At 42.5% G+C, this 20,715-nt stretch overlaps 1 protein-coding gene across 2 annotated transcripts; it reads left to right on the plus strand.

The window, feature by feature from the left end:
* Window positions 1-3,520: 3,520 nt before the first annotated feature.
* Window positions 3,521-19,537, plus strand: agfg2 (ArfGAP with FG repeats 2). Of its 2 annotated transcripts, XM_085399901.1 has the most exons (14): window positions 3,522-3,898; window positions 4,765-4,858; window positions 8,533-8,648; window positions 9,500-9,644; window positions 10,019-10,139; window positions 10,231-10,335; window positions 10,755-10,787; window positions 11,914-12,174; window positions 13,827-13,899; window positions 14,046-14,089; window positions 14,303-14,395; window positions 16,316-16,435; window positions 18,268-18,338; window positions 18,468-19,537. In XM_085399901.1, the coding sequence occupies exons 1-14, from the start codon at window positions 3,732-3,734 to the stop codon at window positions 18,513-18,515; spliced, it is 1,491 nt and encodes a 496-aa protein (XP_085256027.1). In that variant the 5' UTR covers window positions 3,522-3,731; the 3' UTR covers window positions 18,516-19,537. The 2 variants fall into 2 exon arrangements, with proteins under 2 accessions (XP_085256033.1, XP_085256027.1); XM_085399907.1 differs by lacking the exon at window positions 10,755-10,787 and having other exon boundaries at window positions 3,521-3,898.
* The last annotated feature ends 1,178 nt before the right edge of the window (window positions 19,538-20,715 follow it).

Here is a 20,715-nt window from a genome sequence, read left to right on the forward strand (position 1 = left end):
CAGGTTAGCTGCTAACCTGGTTCCCTTATTGCAGGGGTTGCTCATGTGCTGACAAACTTCAAACTACAGCAGAGTCAATGTACAAAGTTTGCAATGACAGACGAGGTGAGCGTAGTCACAGCACGTGCACTTGTCAGCAGAGATTTTACATTACAATGCACTACACATGTGCCTGAACTTCAAAGAAGTATAACAGGAATGACTACTCCGCCATCGCCAGCTATAACTGAGTATAGCCGAGTGATAAGTGGCAAATAGTTTGATTCTGTTTAAACAAGCCTAATGACAACAATGAACAGCACTCAACAAAAACGAGGCGTTAACCTTCTGGGAATGAAAAAAGAAAGAAGAACAAGAGCAAGAGGAGTGAGAAAAAAGTCAGCACATAATAACAACTGAATATAACACTAAATAATTCATGTGAAATGAACTGTGGAGGACAAAACCTTAAATAACCAAAATGTCCAAAATCAAATTCTGCTTAGGACCCAGTGATACCTCTGGCTGACTCTGCTCAGGCATACAGTACACTTGTCTCTCAGTTGTCATACAACATATGACATACAGTGCAAAACAGTGCAACCCAGAAAAGGTGGAAAAACTGTTAAGATACAAAATAAAAATTGAGATATCATTCAGAAAATGATAGAATATAAAGATTACAGCAACAAAAATCTAAATACAATGCAATTAGCATGATAAAAGTAAAAACAGAAGTTAAAATATGTGAAATGTCAGACTTCCAAGGTGAAAATTGTTAGTATTTCAGCTCAACATCATGAAATACAAAGAAAATCCGTGACTTCCTGGGTCAAAAGGAGGTAACTAAAGACTCGATTATACTCAGCTGTGGACAGTTAGACAACTAATGACTGTTCCTGTTATACTTTATGAAGTCTGCCGCCTGGTTGCAGGGACAGTTGCTACATTGTCATGTAAATTCTCCTTGGATAAGTCTGCACAATCCCAAAAATCAGGCAGGTATGTGGATGTACACAGGACCATCTGATGATGAGCTTTACCTCACTGGTACCCAAGTGGACGTTATCGGACTTGTACAATCCCTGCTTAAATAAAAAAAAAAAAACATGCAACCTACTCACTAAAGACCTCGATAGTACTTCAAAAGAATGGCTAACTCAAAAAAACACGAGTAAGTACTGTACAGCTGACTGAGGCTTTCTATGTTAGAATGATAGTAGAAAATAAAGAGTAAATCATCATCGCTTATTATCTAACACGTTCAAGTTACAATGCAAAAACATAAAAAGTATAACTTTTTACATTTTTGTCCCGGCAGAGTTGGGCTTCCATACATTTCACAAACCAGCACAACAAACTATTGGCCAACATTAAATAACCAATCTTGGCTTCGTTATCATTCCCACAAACTTGTGTAGTCAGGTTTGTAGTCAGACAGTATAAAGCCTGTGGTGGACTACTTTGCGTGGAGGTGTAATTACAGTGGCTCAGAGGACTCTTCTGTCTACCTCCATCATACCACCGTGTCGAAATGCACAAAAATACTCTATTTATCTATCCGATCCTGTGTGTGGCTCCCCCTGCTGATCAGAAACAATCATTGCAGGCTCGCCTATCTCATCAGACAACAACATAACTGTACTGATGTTTTTCTTTCTTCCTTTGCTTTCACGTCACTGTTCTTTTCCCCTTATTCCCTAAAAATCTGGGTGTCGGAAGATCACAGCAGAGTGACGCCTTCGGTGTCCAGACTGTTCCTGTTTCAGTGGGAAATGATGTGATTCTCACATGTATTTTCTCAGGCGACACGGAAAGGGCGTAGTTAGGTATGCTGTTGCCAAGTTGCTTCATCAAAATAAACAGTGAAGTGATTTCAGAAGTGTACCAGCCTTAACGTTTCAAAGTAGGGCCTTCACCAAAATTCCCATGCCAAAGATGTGTGTGTATATATATATATATATATATATATATATATATATATATATATATATATATATATATATATATGTGTGTGTGTGTGTGTGTGTGTGTGTGTGTGTGTGAAACGTATAAAGACGGGGACAGAAAACCGCATGTGTTTTACACAACTGCCAACTATAAAGGATTAAATAGTAATTTTAGCTTCTCAACTTAACGTATCTAAGCCCTTAAAAACATCCTGCCCCCCTTCCAGAGCGGGCAGCAGAAGCAAAGTGCAAGTCCTGCGCCAGTAAAGGGGGGCGTGTGCGTAAATAGCGCACACTGATAGCGCGGCACAGACGGCACGTAGCGACAGACGGTCGCTTCGGAAGGAGAAATAAAACCGTTTTGTGCGAAGTAAACTTGGCGACTCGACAGGTTCTTGTTTGTCTTTGACAGGAGATCCCCTCAGCATCTCTCCAAGAGCCAAACCAGTCAGAATAAACAGGGTCACATCCGGCAGGATTTTCAAAGTAAAGCACGAAACGAGACTCCTGAAAAGAAAGCGTGCTAGGAGCACACTCTTTGTTGGAGGGCTTTATTCTATAGTGGCTATTTATAATAAAGTAAAAATGTATGTGTATATTAGTTGATAAAACACAAATAAGATATAACCAACTTAAATAAAAGGCAAAACTGCAGTCGCCACCAAGTTGTAGAAATTGTAGTAATCTTTAATTATCTATTTTTTTGCCAGGCCCTTCTCATAGCTACACAAAGCATTTAGGCCAATGTGGATAGTTCATTGCCAAGGTGTAAATACAGATGATCATATTGATGCATCACATGATTTTCTGTAATGTTCTCTAATTACAGGTCTTCATACATGGGGTGGGTCAACATTTGGCACTTTTAAGCTCTGTTAAAAACTGCAAATCTACTTTAACCCATCTCCAAGTGAGACAGAATTAGTATGATATGGGATATATCATAGTCTCAATAGTAAATCTGTACCAATTTAATCCCTGTACACTAACAGAAGCCATGATTGATATGCTGGATGTTTTATTTTCTGTTGATTCGCTGGAGAAACCATAGAAAGTAGGTCATATCCTCCTGAGATCGAGCCTATCATTAGGTTCTCTGTAGCGGACAAAATAAGATAAACTGAAACATACTTTCCCCCCCGGTTCTCAGGAAAACATTACCATGTGTGTAAAACCATTTATAGCATATGAAAGATCTGCTCTGAGTCACTTTTTTCATATTTGACTGATTTCATAAGGAATGACCCAGCTGCTATTTTCCAAACCAATAAACAGGTGTTACCTTTAAAAGTAAGATCAGGCTTGAAAGGAAACTTTGAATATATCACACGATCCTTATGACATTTTAATGATTTTTATTTCTCAGCGTCTTTATGGCAGACTAAGAGTAATACAGCTGATTCACTGTGACCCACAGAATAACTGGAAAATACCTTGACCTACAAAACAGTTGATGAGATAACCAAGTGGTTATGCTGGAACGATTTTTTTTTAAAGAAACAGGCAACCAAAAAGTAAAAATGTCACAGTCGCTCTCGAGAGTCCCTTGTCAATCGCTTTTATTTTGAAAGGTAACCCGAGCTGCTTCCGCTATGCTGCAGGTGGGTCGCTCAGGGCTTGACGCGCCTTTAGTCCGTGCAGCCTTGCGTTTGGGGTGAAGCCGCATAAAAGCGTTTCCATAATGCGGGCGTGAGGTGCTCCTTGGAGTAAACGGAGGGGATCCGGGAGGAGGACCGCGGAGTGTTAACCGGGGAGGGGGGGAAGCCTGCGTGACAGGCGGCGACCAGAATAATTTAAAAAAAAATGTCGAACCGTAAGCACCGGGACAACCAAGAGATCTGCGCCCGCAAGGTCCGGGAGCTGGCCCAGTCTGGAGTAAACAAACACTGCTTCGAGTGCAACCAGCCCGGGGTGACTTACACCGACATCACCGTGGGCAGCTTCGTCTGCACGTCGTGCTCCGGAATGCTGTGAGTGCAAACCCCGCCGCCCCATCCGGGGGTGGGGAGGGGTGTGTGGCGGGTTTATTTACTGCACATTTAGCATCAGTGTGAGGGGCAGCCAGATACTGATAGAGTAAAAGTACCAGGCCTTAGATTACGCCGTGCACCACCCAGCCACGGACAAATGTGTATCATTTGGTTCCCCTCTCCTGACGTTAACAGGGGTTGTTGGTGCTATGCAACAGCCGAGGATGTGTGCACACATTAATTTACGCAGTGTCTACCTCTCTCTGTCTCTCTCCCTCTCTTTCTCTCGTGCGTGTCTCCCAACAGCTTGATAACCGACAGACCGCTAGCTGGTCATTTTCCAGCTCTGAGTTACGTTTCATTTCGTCATGGTGCAGGTTTGACACCACCTCTCTCTCTCTTCTCTCTCTCTTTCTCTAGGCTCCTTTTCAATGTGGGCGTGTGTGAGTGAGTGAGTGAGAGAGGGAGTGTGTGTGCGCCTGTGTGCTGTCACACTTTGTTTTGCATGTTCAGCCTAGTCCCGGGCACTCCTCTTCAGGAAGACGGTTTCGGCACTCAGTGTGCGTCATTGCGCAATCTTGCACATGTACAACAGTGTCCCACTTTATGTCCCCAGCATGAAGAAAATAGGAGCTTCTGGAAGACATGTGTCTCTCTCTGTCACGATTGTGTGCGTGTATGTGTGTGTGTGTGTATGTTGTCTTCTCCACAACAAATCTGTCCTTTGATTCACGGTCACGTGTCAGATATATTTCCTTTCCCACCTGCTCCATCCCCTTTGTGCTGTCTTTAGAGGTGAGGGCTGACTGCAAATCTTCCCATTTCTCTCCTTTATTTGACTCATCCATCTCTCCTCTGTGTCCCAGGAGAGGCCTCAACCCTCCCCACAGAGTCAAGTCCATCTCCATGACAACTTTCTCCCAACAGGAAGTAGAATTCCTCCAAAACCATGGCAATGAGGTGAGTGAAGTCCCAGCTGGGGGCCCGATGCATCGTGTTTGCTTCACTTTAGAAAACTTCGAGGAAAAAAAAAAGAAAGACGTGCAGCTGAATGTGATTTCTTCCTGTTGTTGACACTGCGGAGTCGTCCGAGGACATCAGCTACCATTTCCTTTTTTTTCCTCTTCTTTGGTCCAAATTCAAGGTTAAAACTGTCTGTTTGTGGTTCTGATATGGAATGTGAAACGCCCCTTGAGACTACCAGTCCAACCAGTCTTTGTGGCAGTGCCTTTTTTTTTTATTTTCTTGGACGAGGAGGAGGGGGGGCGAATACTAGTGCCAACCTCATACTGTGCCAAGAAACAAAAGGATGGGGCACTTTATGTCCCACAAAACCACGATCTATTTCCTTTCTGTGTGTGTGTGTTTTTTTTTAAAACCAGGGTTTAAACTCTGAACAGACCCCATTTTAACCAAAAGTCAAACAAAAGCACCCTATCAAAATCTCTTCCTTTATTTACCTTTATTTAACTAGCAGGGTTTGGTGACATCAGAACCCTCTCACAACAGAGACCCAGCCAAATAAAACATCCAAATATTTATGTAAATGCAAAGAAAAACAACCGTGTCTCTTACCTAGAGCTGGGCGATAGAACGATAACGATATGTATCGCGATATAACTTTTACTCGATAGAGAAATTAAGCTATCGCGATAGACTTCGCCGCTCTTGTCCTCTTAAAATAAAAAAAAAATTAAAAAAAAAGGTCAGCCAATCCAAACTAAGTAGCGCAGAGCCGAACCAATCACAGCCGCAGCGTCACGTCGCGTGACTTGTTAAGTACAGCACAAGTGCCAAGCCGCACGTGTGTTTGTTTGGGAAGCAGGCAGTGGGTAATAATAATAATAATAATAATAATAATAATAATAATAATAATAATAATAATAATAGATTGGATTTATATAGCGCTTTTCAAGGCACCCAAAGCGCTTTACAATGCCACTATTCATTCACTCTCACATTCATACACTGGTGGAGGCAAGCTACGGTTGTAGCCACAGCTGCCCTGGGTAATGGAGCCAGCGTGTAATGGAGGAAATGAGTGTGCCGACTAGAAAAATCTACCGAGCGTGACCGAAGAGAAAACAGATGATGGTTCCAACGCCGGAGAGATTGTCGAACGGAAGAGCCATAGAAGTTCCGTAGTGTGAAGGTATTTCGGCTATTTCAAGTCTGACAAAAAACAGAGTAGCGTGCACTGTAAATTGTGCCGAAAGCAAGTCTGGAAATACAATAAACTGGTGCATGCGTCACACTGTGCGCCACGTTATTGTTTCGGTGAAATGAATTTCTACAATACTGTTACTGTTAATTCTACTCTCTGCAGTGTTTAAATGCTTACATATACACACAGTTACTGTCCCTCCACACATACGACTCGGTTCTGCTTCTATGCCCCAGCTTTGTTTACTTTTTCCCACCGAGGCTTCTAGACTTCTGATTGGCCAACATTTCTGCACGGTTAGGAATCTAGCGCCACCTGCTGCTTTGGCATGTTCATAGCAGCGTTTTCCTTCATTTCTCCCTTTATGTGTGGACGGGATTATTTTTTAAAACGAAAACGGAAAATCTCCGTTTTCAAAAATACCCGTGTACGTGTGGACGTAGCCTCAGTCTCTGACTGGAAGCGCTAATTCGTCATTCGGCTGTTGTCAGACTAAAGTAACTGTTAAAACTGTTTGAAAAGCTCAGCTATACAACAAGGAGAGATTGAGAATTTCCTTTTAGTTCTCAGTTTATTTGATACTGACAAAAGTTAGTTTTGTCTGTTCTTCTGTAAAAAAGATTTATTTTTAGAATTAATATTTTGTTTCTAAGTGGAATTGACAATTTAGTCTGTTTTTGTTTGTTCTGTTTTGAAACTTAAACGCTTTAGCGGCTGCCTTTTGTGTAGTTTGCAATATTTGCCTTTATTTATCTGAAAAAGTCTCATGTTCCTTAAGTACATCTACCCTGTTGAACTTATTATGGGAAATAAATATTTAAATAAAAACAAGCTGCTGATTATTTCACATTTTACTTGTGAGCAACGGCACATTTAAATCTTACAAATATAGTTATTTGGCTTATATCGTGATAGATATCGTTATCGCCTGAAATGAAAAAAACATATCGTGATATGAAAAAATCTCATATCGCCCAGCTCTACTCTTACCAAACGTTCTGTGTGATGTTTTTTTTTTTTTTAAATAAACTAAACAATTAATATGAGAATACTTGAAATTATATGTTTCTGGAAAGTGCTTCATATCCGTGGTGCGTCATAAGAAAATGCTGTTTTCTGCACGTCCGTCGGGACCCGCAGCTACGTTAAAAAGCGGCCGTTTGCAGGATTGTAACTGATAACAGTTGGAGCTGAGGCAGAGGATGGTACAGAGGTGAACTTGCCGTTTACTCAGTGTTTGTTTATGCCAAGAGTGTTGAACTTATTTGAGTGTTTGGGCTACAGTTAGATCCAAAAGTGGGCCGTACCTGTACAGCCTTTTTATAATAACATATAAAAAGCACTTCCCCCTTTATCTGACCTGAGTGTGTTGGAACTAAACATTCTTTTTTTTTTTTTTAATAACTTTATGATTTTAACTTTGTGATTCAAGAGCTGGACAAATACCTTGTCCAGCTCTTGAAATCCTTTTAAATTTTTAAATGTTTCTACTCTCGTGTAACAATTCTGGGAATAGCGCATCATTAGCAGCAGTGCATTTTATTGAAATACTGGAAGTATTAATGATATCGCTCTGTTTTCTTTGTAGAAACCTGGAAAATTGACCAGTGGTGCAGATCAGCAGGCTATTTTAGGATTCATTTTATGCAGCTTAGCTATTTTTGTCAGTACTGAGTGATATCTCTTATTACTTATTATTTAACAAAGCCTGACATTATCTTCTAGAGTTTAAATGAAGGCTTCAAATCGGTTCGTCTTGGTCCAGAAAAACCTAGAAATTCGATATAAAAAGAAATAAAACCCTCACGTCATCAAAATGAAGTTTTGATATATTTTCCAACTTCCATATTAATATAATACCAATCAGTCCAGCTGGTTGAGCTACAATTACTTCAACTTAGATTATTATGGTAATTATTGTTTATTTCTGTAGTTTGAAAACTTAATTACCAAGTTAATTAAACCTCATTTTGGTGCTGAAATGTGATTGGATTGCATAAGCCCCCCCCCTCACAGCATCCACTTCAGGAGCCACTGGTTCAGGCAGCTCTCTCTGCTGAGCATATACCAGTAAGTGGTAAAGAGTTTGAGGCTATCAGCACAAGTGCTTATCAGTTTTTATTAGCTTGTTGTTGGCCGGGGTCTGTGAGTCAAGTGTAATGTGCAGAGAAGCATAGGTGTGCATCGTCCAGCTTTTCCTTTCTCATCATCCTCTGAAGAGTGATCCGGTCAGTCATGATTCGCTGCCAGTAATATTTGCTGCACTCTTGCACCGGAGATGAGTCACTGATGAGAAAATCTGTGTGTATATCTGAGAGACTCTCTGAGATTAAATGTCAAACAAAAACCAGGGATTGCTCTCATTTTCTACTCAGGGAATCGGAAACTCACTAACCCTCTTTTTGTTTTTGATGGATCAGTCCCAAGCAGCGTGGTTTTAATGTGACTTCTTGGAAATGTGTGTCTTCAGGTGGGCAGAAGGACGTGGCTGTGCGTGTTTGACCCAAAGAATGACGGCTGCTCCGACATGAAGGACTCACAGAAATTCAAAGAGTTCCTTCAAGATAAATATGAGAAGAAAAAATGGTGAGAGCTTGGCCTCCGCCTGCATATAACCAAATTATAATATATACTGATGGAAGCAGAGAAAAGCATCTTAATTTTTATTCAGTTCATTTATTTATTTTAAATCAATTTTTATGTAGAAAATTCGGTTTAAAAAAGCCCAGCAAATGTTCAAGTTTGCATGTTAATAGTTAAAAGCCTTTAAAATAACAAAATAAAACCTTTTACAGTAAGAATGTTTATTATTTACAATATTTTTTAATTAGCACCATTATTGAGTAAATATGTTAGTCTGTTTAAAATAGAGCAGCTTAAAAACAGCAAATGTTAGCATGCTAATATTTCAAACTAAAGTAGCAAACTTGCTAATTAGCAGAGTGCTGTACTTCCTGCTGTTAAAGGGTAATATGAGTAAAAATAAAAACCCTTTCAGTATTGTACATATGTACAAATACAAATGGCTATAAAAAGAAAATGAATTAGAATGATTATTTTGAGCATGATAGCATGCTGACGTTAGCATTTAGCTCAGTTTTTATTGTGTTACAGAGCTGCTAGCATTTGGCTGTTCTGCTTGTGCAATAAACATATTTAAAAGTGTAACTGTAAAAAGAGTCATTTTGAGAGGTTAAAAGGGAACACAAAGTAAAATGAAAACAATAGCTAATTAGGGTTGTGTTAAAGTTAGGCTTTCCATGTTTGAATAAGAGATATTTGCTCAGAAAAATTAGCTGAAGGCTAATAGCTGCTTATTTTCAAGCTTAGAGAATGCTCGCAATCTTCTTGTTTAGCAAATGAATGACCAGATGTCAAGCTTTAATTGTGTTGCTAATGAGACTGGTTAGTTACACTGCATCATTTGTGTTTCGCAGGCATTTTTCCAAAAGTAAGAACCGGAGAGATATGGAGGGTCCTTGGAGTCCAGGGGTTCAGGCTATGCCCCCTTCTCATGGTCCCTTAGCGAGCCAGGGTCTATCCCATAACATGCCTCCAAATGCCAGAGCCACGAGACCACTGGTAAGAGGCTAAAGGTGTGGTAGTTGTCTGTGAAACGGGTGGAGGTAAAGTGAGGGGAGTGAAAGTGAGAAGACGAGGGTGGTATACGTGTGTGGTTTTAAATAAATAAATAAAAAGAGGAAGGGAAAGTAGAGGAGATTTTCAAAGGGTATCGAAAAAAGGATAGAAAGTGAAGAAATGACCTGAATTCGCCGCGGCACAGAGACAAAGACTGATGGTTCGGACAGTCGGAGGGCCAGGTAGCCTCGGCTTCAAAGCCTCTGCTTATGAATTATTGAGAAAGGATGAAAGAGACTCACTTCCTCTGGCTTTGTGTCTCTCTTTCTACCCTCCATCTGCTTCTCTTCTGTCTCCTTCGATCTCTCATCCTCCAGTCTCAGTCCCAGCTGCCGTCTTGGGATCGAGCCCCCGCCATCTCTCCCGCCGACATGCGGACAGACGCGTTCACGGCTCGGCCGTCGCGCTCCCAAAGCTTTAGAGACCCCCCTCTGAAAGGTGAGAGGAAGATTTGTTTGTGGCATCGTCATGTGCTTATCTCTTCTTTTAAAATTGTTTTTAATGCATCTTTTGTTTCTTTCCTACGAAGATCCCACCCTGTGTGGGATAGAAAGACAGCGACCAGGCTCTTTGTCGTCAACACTGGGAGGTCAGAACCACGGTCCCTCATTCCCCGCCCTTCCACGGCCTTCAGGTGTGCCCTCCGCCCACTGGATGCTTTGTGCCACTGTTAGTAGTAAACTTATGAAGGCTTTCACAAGTTTACTACTAATGTGTCTCCTACCAGCTGTGTAGTAAAGTGCCACAGTGTTTGTTGTATTTGGGAAGCTAGTTCCTCCTCTTATGTGATCTTAGGAAAGATTCCTGGTTAAAAAATAGACACTGTGCTTTCTCTGTTCTATTCCTGACGCCTCTAGCAAGAACATTTGGCAGTGCATCGTTCACGGTGTAAAGATCATTGAATATTTTCGCTGATTCTCACTGATGTCGCTCTCCGCTCATCAGAGCCGGCGAGTGGCAGATTCATGCGACGCCAGTGGCACTCACTTGTTTCTCCTTATCTCCCCTCCTCTTTTCTCCTCTGTCTTCTCCCTCTCTTCTCCAACCACGTAGCCAGTAGCTCGTTCAAAAACCACTTCACTTTAGGTAAGATGCATCTCCGGCCGATGCTTTTGAGTGTGTGCGTGTGCGCTCGTGTGAATGCTGAAATCAATAAGCTCTTCCAATGCTGTATCATTTATAATAGATGGCCAATCTGCGGGGCGCGGCGGTGCTTAGCGAGCATCACATGCATGTGAGTTGGGGTTTGTTTCAGAGCGGCCTGAGGGGAGAGGCGACGCAGCACTCTGTATTCATTTAGCCAGCGAGTCGTGGCTGGCCAGTGTCACATACTGCAATTGGGGTCAATGTTTTTCTTCATCACTCAGGTTTCCCACTTCAAAGTCCAGATCTGAAGCCTAGGAGTGTCAAGGACACACACACACACACACACACACACACACACACACACACACACACACACACACACACACACTGTTCCCTCCCTCAGAGGAAAAAGAACAAGTTTAAAGTGGGGCTATTTTTAGGCCGGAGCTGCTGCTGCTGCCCCCGTCAGCAGAGGGCCGCTGATATTTCGCACCACGTTGGCGTTGAAGCACTTCAGAACTATGTAGGGCACAGCTGTAATCGCGCCATACACATTTAACACCCACAACAATATGCTAGGGAGTTCAGGTATGCTCTCAAAGACGGAAAAACATGCAGATACCAGCAGATAAGCTGCATCAGGTCCATTCTGCTCTGGTGTTTGTGTCTTCATGGAGACCATGTTGGATTTTAACTTCTGATCCCATGCTCATAGCTAACTGGCTGATCCAGACTCTGATATTTTGCTACAAACACTGATGTTAAACGTCATTTCCTGTCTTTGTTAACTTCTAACAATTGCATCTAAGAAGTTTCTGGCTTGCTGCTTTCCTGTGGTGTTTTTTTTTTTTTTTTTTTTTTTTTTTTTTTTAAATCCCTAAACACGATGAGTGTGTGTGCTTTATTTAGTACAGTCTAAGCTAATGCTGCTATTTCTACACCTCATAGCATGAGGATCTTTACATGGCGTGAGATAATTTTCTTCTATATGTAGTGAATGGGCTGTGTTATGTGAGAGTTACTTGCGAATTATTGTATGTTATTTGAATTTGATGCTTCAGGTTCGAACAATCACATTTTAAACATCTACTTGTTAGTACATACTAATCTGCGATCTCTCTTTCAGGTCGGACAGTGTCGGCCTCGGGGGCTACGGGCCCCTTCAGGGCCTTCCCCAAGTCTCTGAGCGTGGACTTTGGAGGTCTGAACCATCCCCAACCACAGCCTCTGCCTCAGTCTCTGTCCCAGCCGCAGCAGCAGCCTCAGCAACAGCAGCCTGTTGGCATAGGTCAGACGACACCGCCGGTCAGCAGCGGCAGTGCCCAGGATAGGTACGCTGCCGTGTCACAGCTGGACAGCGTCTTCTCTGAAACAACATCGGTCACAGGTACGATGTTTTTATCAGTCGAAGCTTTAATACTTTTTGTATCAGTGTAGTTCAGAGGCTTTTGCATAGTTGCATTTATTTCACAGCTTTTTGTATTTGTGTAAGGTGTGCACATAGACTGTATATAAAAGACGACGATAGCTGTTCTTGTTTTTTCTTTTTTTCTTTTTTAAATCTTAACTTTAGCTTTGCCTTGTTTTATTGCAACCACAGGTGACCATACAGAGACAGGAAGCTGGAGTGTTAAGTTCTAACATGAGACTAGCAAGCGTTTCACACACGGAGACAGGATGTGCAAATTAGTCTTAAGTGACACCAAGTAATAAATATTAGAATATGACTCACCGAAACTGTTGCACACACTTCCTGTAAGGGATGTGAGTGCAGTTGACTACACAGGAAGGTGTATTTGCATCATAAATGCTCTAAAGGGACCAAAACCACAAAGATGTTTGAGAGTTACTGTGACTATAATTAGCTAAAGACTGGCAGACAGGTAGTTGGCTAGCCTACGTCCAGGTTTTACTCAAAGTGACCTCACCCCTTGATGACGAGTAACCTTAATTTGTTTGTGGGCAGGGTATGATAAAACAAAAATTCCCACCATGTGTAATAGTGTGTGTGTGTGGGGGGGGGGGGATTGGCCGTAGAAACTGAAAAGGTTTCTGTACCAAAGTTGGGGATTTTAATGGATTGAATCGGGTTTGGAGCCTCGAGTGGCCATTAGAGGAACTGCACCATCGGCTTCGTATTTTCGACTCGGTCTCTCCACTTGATTGTGGATTGAGTTTTACCAAAAAGTGCTGGTCCTCCAGGCCCCCCACTCAAAAATCTTCACTGTCCTGTCAAACACAGATTTAAAAAAAAAATTAACTCAAGAAAACGAATCCAATTTTATAAACTGAAGAACTTTCTTTTTTTCCAGTCTCATTAATCCTCTCACAACCTCTCTGACTAATCAGGAGGAGGGACTAAACTCCCTGCCTGAACAGAGAATAATTAAACCTTGCTTCAGCTTGACCTGATTACTTTTTCCCCATTGTTTCAGTAGCACTCTGGCTTCAATAAAGACCCGAGCACATCTTCCAGCACTGTGTAACAGATAGTTTGATTTGAGGGCTTCGCGTGTGCAGATTGTCGCGGTCAGCTCAGCTTGGTTGCATAACATCCTTACTCCAAATGCCAAGGCTTTTAGCAGCTGAATTATGCTCATTGTGTTTGCTCCAGATCGTGCACAGCGTGATTCAAAGGACCTTGTTGATAGGTTTTGGAATCAGCTGTGTTTGCGTTATAACTAAGCCGGCTGCTTTAATGCACAGCATTCGTGTGAGAGGCCTGCTAAGCTCTGCTGCTTTCCAGCGTCATCGCTGCCTCCCCTGCTTGGCAGAGTAGGGAGGTTATTGATTTTCTGCCTCGGCTCACTTTTGATTCATATCAAGCTGAACATGAAGATGATATTTTATTCAGGGCGTTTGTAATTCTTTTGTTCTGTGATGACTTGCATGCACGGGATCAGCAGTTTGGACTGTTTTAAAGGTTTTTGCTCACATATCAAGATCATAGCACTGCTCGAGCTCGTAAACCGGGGCTCATGTTGGGCCTGACGTTGTGTTTGGTTGTGTTGTGATGCCTGTGGAAATGCTTGTTTGCAGCTCCACCTGGCGGCCCACCGCAGTACAGCGCCATCTTCGGCAGCAGGCTCTCATCCAGCTCAACTCCTGCCAGGTAGAGGAAAAAATGCAGCCTTGTCAAATCAGCTTTTGTTAAACATGGCAGATTTTTAACTTTTCTTCTTGTGGAGCTGTTTAAAGGTCAAATTCTGATCGATCCTCCTTCCCCCCCCCCCCCTCTTTTCTTCTACTTCTCCCCAGCTCCCCTGGTGTCGATACCGTCTCCAGCTCCCAAAGTTTTGCAAGTAGGTGCCGAGTGCGAACTGTATCGATTGCTGCTGTTAACCTGCACTATTTACATTCAGTTCCCTCCTCTTCAAAAACAGTCCAGCACTCCAGATTAGACTGTGAAAATCAGAGCAGTGTTGCCTTGAATAGGCAGGAATGTAACCCGTTAACCCCCGGGCAGAACACTGAATTATCTCCCTGTCTCTCTCCCCCCAACCCGTGTGTCTCAGATTTCCCCAACCCATTCAGCTCCAGCTCCAGCTCCGCTTCCCAGCAGCCCGTCGCCCTCTCCCCCAGTAACCCCTTCAGTAACGCCTCAGGAGGTAAGCCCCATGCTCACTCTTTCTGAAACTTCCTGCTGCAACTTTTTAAGATGTTAGAGCAGCTTGAGCTGGTTAGATAACCACCGCTGTGGTGGAGGCAAAGAAATAATTACCACATGAAAAAATATATGTAGGGTTGAAACCCTTTTTACCTTCAGAGCCGCTTTAGTTCTTTGTTCTTCGATGACATCGCACAGCACATCCATGATGTGAATCTCTTGTTCCACCTGTTGAATGTGGAGGCCATTGGAGTGCGGTGAACTCATCGCTATGTTTAAGAAACCAATGTTTGAGCTTTGTGACATGATGTGTTATATGAAGATGTGTACACTGTGGTCATAAAGGGATGGACATGGTCAGCAACAACAATCAGGCTGGCTGTGGTATTTAAATGATGCTCAGTTGGTACTAAAACACTAAAAGTGTGCCAAGAAAACATCCCGCACACCATTACACCACCAGCAGCCTGAGCCATTGATACAAGGCATGCTTGATTCATGCTTTCATGTTATTTATACCAAATTCTGACTCCATCTCTGCCATCTGCAGCGGTTATCAATACTCATCAGACCAGGCAACATTTTTTCTCATCTTCTGTTATCTAATTTTAATGAGCCCACGGGAATTGTGTCTTCTGTTGTGATATCAGTGACATGCGGTGTTGTCTTCTGCAGCTGTAGCTCATCTGCTTCAAGTTTGGAGTGGATGCTCTTCTGCATACCTCCCTTTTAACGACTGGGTAATTTGACTTATTGTTGCCTTCCTATTAGCTCGTAGCAGTCTGAGAACGGCTGCTCACTGGATAGTTCCTCTTTTTCAGACTATTCTCTGTAAACCCTACAGATGGTTGTGTGTGAAGATCGCAGTAGATCAGCAGTTTCTGAAATACTCAGGCCAACCAGTCTGCTGTCAACAACCGTGCCAAATTAGGCATGCAGACGTGTTCATCTTGAACTGTAGATATTCTCCTCGATCACATTTTTCCTGATATATTTATTTCCTCTCTCAGGCTGTCCTATGGATTTGTCAGGAGGCAGCGCACCTACACTTGTGTTCAAACTTTTGTCTTTTAGCTTGACTCTACATGACTTAAATGACATGTGAATGCCTAAACTTAAAAACAGGAAATCACAGCCCGTTATAAAACACTGATCCCTCTGCTCTGTGTATAGGTTACATATTTCAAGCATTTAGTTCCTGCTTACAGAGTCTGAATGTACCTTTTGTGCTTATTTAAAAGTTAAAAACGCTCCTGTGTTTTCCCTCTGCTCGGCCCGTTAACGGGTAACATTTAGTCTCCAGATCAGCTGCGTGAGCTGGGCCTTTATTTCTTTTCCTGTAGGGCAGTGAAAACGACGCGTAGAGCTGCTACACTGAAGTGTATGTTGTGTACACACTAAACGGTTGATTACACAAGCTCGCTCACAGCTACCTGCTTTCACAGCCACTGAGGCTTCATGCTAGCAACGTTACTTTTTACTCGGGTCACTGACTTCACCCACCAAAGGCAGATATGTAAGAGGAAAGGTTCAGCGTGGAGCTGAAATCTCAGTTAAGCTTCTCTGGTGCATTAACCACAACGTGGATAAACGAATGCTCAGCGATGCTGTGATGTTTCATGATGCAAATAAACAACCTGGCGTTTGTTTCCTTTCAGCTTTAGACCCTCGCAGCTCTGGGCTTTCCATCGGCTCCACCTCAATTATTCAACAGTATCATGTATTCATGTATGCAGTTATACTCTTGACTGGTCGCAGGGCTCATTACTGCTTTATGTTTCCTGTAGGCTCTCTGTGTAAGGTACAGACACGGGGAAACAGTCTTTTACTGTCAGTCTGAGAGCAGCTGACAGATGTGTTCTGCATGGATTAATGATCTGTGTCTAATTTCGCCGCATGTGTGGGTGTTTCGCTTCTCCAGGTGACTCCAGTGCGTTTGTCACCTCGCCCACCTCCGTTTTTCCTCCGTCCGGTGCTTTCCCAGCGGCTGCTACCCAGAATGCATTTCCTCATGAGTCATCCACCAATCAGGAAGCAAATGGTGAGATTCGTTGCCTCTTATTTGTCCTCCTGTTTGATGTTTTTTTTTGTTTGTTTGTTTGTTTTCTTGGATTATAAGTCAAGTTTTTAATTATTATTAATATTTTTATTTACATAATCTTCTTTTAATAACTCAAAATAGACCAAAAATGAAAAGTCTGGTCATTATTTAGTAAAAACAAAACAAAAACATGTATTTGTTGGATTTTGTTGCTCTATTAAGGATTCGCTACTTATCTGTTTTATATTGCTAAAAACTAATATCTTCTAATAATTTAAAAGGACATTTAACAAAATATCTTATTTTTATGCATCAGTTGTGTAAATGAAAAGGTGAGACATTAAAGTTGTAGAAAATAAAATGTTTTTTCCAAATTAGGAAGACCTAACTTCATTACTGCACTGCATACTAGTCCCCCTGGGCCCCAAAAAATGTAAAAAGTTTTTTTTTTATACTCATCAAATCACATTGAGTCATCAGAGATTGATAATTAAAAAAATTTTAAATCACACTTTTAATCTTATCTATCTATCTTATCTTATCTTAATCAAAAGTCATGTCAAAATGCCAAACAATCTCTTTCCTCTTTATAAAGTCAGTTAGACTCTAAGTAGCTGTAATAGTTGTGAGGTCGACCACAGTGCAGAGACCACACAGAGACGTCCTGTAGTTCCTCCTTCACCTGATCTATGACTTCTAATATTCGGTTTACCCTTGGTGGTCTTCCTGGTGCCACCCTGCCCATTTAAGCACTTCGTCTGCCCAGTTAACTGAGCTACAGATGCTCAGAGTCGTGCTGGGTAGGAAACGAAGAGACGCTGGGTGTACTGGGAGATGACATGGATGAGGATGAGCAGGTGGTGGGCTTAACAAGGGACGACAGAGATGGCAGGTAGAAGAAGATAAGGTGCTGTGGTAGTTGGTTTTTATGTGAATACAAACCATATTACTTTATTACCTCCTGAAGCGCGAGCATCAAGTTAAGGGCCACACTGAGAAAAGAGACCCAGACATTTACAATTATTGATGTGATTTATTTTAAGACATCTCCTCCTCACGTGCAACCAGCCCTCAAAAAGAAAAGAAGGTTATAATGCCTTCTGATCACAGTTGTATCACGCAGCCAACTCACAGCAGCTTGATCATGATATCTCCTGATAGCGCGAGAGATTCAACGAACCATGTCCTGATGTAAAAGCGAGCCGTGTTGTCGTTCTTCCACGTGTCTGTGGGCCTGCGTCACAGGCCTGAACATGACGATCTCACAGTTTTGTAGATTTTGGATGGTGGTGTCTACCTTTACCGTACAGCACATAAAAATGAAACTTAACTGGACTTTTAGATTGAGTTTAGAAGAGACATGACTCTGTTTCCATATCTCTGCCTGTGTGTGCATTCACACATCACCATACCTGCTGAAAACATAGTAAATGCATGCACAAGCTTCTCTTTACACCAGTGCAGATCACAGATGCGGCCACGCCAAAATCTACGAATTACAGCTTGATGTTTGACACCTGTCCTTATTATATATAGGACCTTACAATATAAAGCATTGTTGTTGTGATTTGGTGCTATATAAGGCTTCAAGTGAAAATTGGGGGGGGGGGAACCATACTTTGATCCATATGTTGGTTATTAAAACGAGGCCCAAATGGAAAGCTCCCACTGCAGCGGGGACTGCTCGTCTTTCCTGAGACGCGCTGTGGCGTCCACTAGCAGCAGTCCAGGAATACCAAAATGACCCACCCAGTTTAGAGCTGCAGGTTTCTGGTTTCATGCCACACCATTTTCCTGTATCATGTATATCTGTGTGTGTGTGTGTTTTGCAGGTTTTGCCTCCTTCCCCACGTCTGACTTTCAGTCCAAAGTCCCTCGGCCCATGTCGGTGAACCCTTTCACGGTGAGTATCCCTCCACGAAGTGCACTCTGGGGGCGCTAATTGGTAGTTCTCGCCAGTTTTCAGTGAATTGCGATGGCATACTAAGTAAGCCGGGCTGCTGTTCTCACCCTGCCTCTCTTGTCTTTGCAGGGGAATGTTTACCCCAGTCGGGGGACGTCAAAAAATCCTTTCATCTGACCCCCCGTTTCCCCACCCCTTCCCTCTCTCTCTGGGAACTGAAGGAGGAGCTGCTGCCATTTCAATGCCTCTGGAGTATTTTCACCCCCCACCCACCCCCCTCAGGGGAGGGTCGCGCATCCACGCCGCCCTCCCTCCCCTATCTGTCTTTGTTTACGTGTTTGTGGAGAGGAAAAACAGAAAAACAAACAAAAATGCGCGAATGCAGTTCACAAAATCCCTGTCTGTATGTGCAAGAGTGTCGGCCTGCTGTGTTTGTGCCACGTGACGTACGTCAAAAGGTGTTTGTGTGCCAATAGACGCCACCTCAGGGCTCTGTGGGAGTCACGACGCCTCTACGACTTTTCTTTTTTGCTGAGACGCACTCACCTATATTACACACACACATGTGTTGCTGCTGCTATTTGCTTTCATCTCCTGCTTAGAAGTGTAAAAAAAAAAGGAATGAGAGATATAAAAAAAATTCCCTCGGCCCGTGAGTAAGTACGTCAGCGCTGTCTCCGGCTTTAAAACTTTTGAGTCTCGGAGAAGCCAGCTGAGACTCTGACCCTGCATCACGAGCATCCACAGATGGTTTTAACAGCCTTAACAGCCTCCTGATGCATGTGAATCGGTGTCCGAAGATAAGACGGGCTTGTCTCTGTGGGGTGTGAGCGCGGGTGCGTGTTTGCATTCGTCATTGTTGCTGTTTTTTCTTTCTTTTCTTTTTTGTTTTGTTTTTGTTGTTGTCAGGTTTCCTTGCAAAGGATGAGCTACGTTTTCCACTCTCAGGCTGCATGCGCTTAGAGGGCTAAAAAGGAGCTACTGAATGTAAAAGCAACGTCAGAGTAACTTAAATGTGTATAAAGATCTTCATCGCTTCATGTACCGGACCAAAACCTTTATTCTGCTTTTTTTCCCCTTTGGTTGACATGAAGTTTAATTCTCTTATTTTGCCAAAAATAAAAGAAGAGATTCATGTAAGAGCGTATTTGTAACTACAAGTATTCATGTTCATAAAACCAGTTTGTTGCTTCTTAAAACAGTGTGTGGTGGTATTTTTGTGACAAGCGTGGTTCTGACACGCACATGCGGCTGTGTGGAGCATTTCAAACAGCAGGGGGCGTGAGGCATCCAGTTTTCTTCTCTGACCTCATGCGCAAGGTTACTTTTGGATGCATGTTGCATAACTACATACATACTGCATAAGCGTGCAGCACAAATATAGAAGCCCTTTAGAGCCGCTAGAATGACTACAATGGGACCCCTTTGCAATATTTATTGGAATATTAAATCCAGTGTGAATCCAAATCTACATCATGCCCACTAAGTAAGCTCTGCTACATTCCCTTTTTTTGGGGGGGTGACTGCACGCACAGGGCAGACGAGAGTGGGGAGAAATGGCGAGTGGAAATGGTCCATCTATCGAATTATATCAGCTTAATCGGGACTCAGTAGCAGGAATATAAATCACTATGTTCCCTAAGGTTTTATGAGGTACTGTGACCCTTGATTTTCTTTACAGTCATGCGACCTTCTGCAGTGTTAATCAGTATGCCCCCCCCCCTCTCTGTCCTGAATGCACAGTGCTGCAAACATGCGTCAGTGTGTTCACATTTCAGCAGAAAGGGGGATTTTTAAGGACGGACTCGTGGAAGCGCCAAGACTGAAATCCTAGCTTTGGAAGGGATGCTGCCTTCAGGTGCCGTGGGAGATATTGAGCGTTAGTTGAGTGCGCATGAAGGCGTTAACATTTTGTTTATAGGAACACACAAAAACTGAATGGAGAAACAGGAAAAAACAAAACATCACTTAATCAATTTGTAAGTCAGCTGTAACAGGGGGACCAAGGGAGGGGTGTCAAACATAAGGCCCAGGGACCATAATTGGCCCGCTAGAGACTACAGTGGGGCCCACTATACATCACTGAAAAATGTGAAGGAGGACATAGCTTTTGGACTTTAACTGTACTTTAACAAGTTTCACAGTTTTTCCCACTGATAAAGATCTCCCCCGTGACTATTTAAATTACACCAACGTAATAAATTACATGACAGAAACCTTCCTGTTTTTTTTGTTTTGTTTTGTTGTTTTATGAAGAGTCAACAGTAGTAGTAAACTGGAAAAACTTGTGTGGTTTAACAAAATCTCTCTGTTTTAAAATCGCTGGACAGAACTACTGCAACTTTTAAAATGACTTTTTGTGTCACTTTTTTTTTTT

This window comes from Rhamphochromis longiceps, linkage group LG3 (assembly GCF_057381845.1).
Source record: "Rhamphochromis longiceps isolate RC_006_pf linkage group LG3, R_longiceps_female_GT1.1, whole genome shotgun sequence".
Classification (NCBI taxonomy): Eukaryota; Metazoa; Chordata; class Actinopteri; order Cichliformes; family Cichlidae; genus Rhamphochromis; species Rhamphochromis longiceps.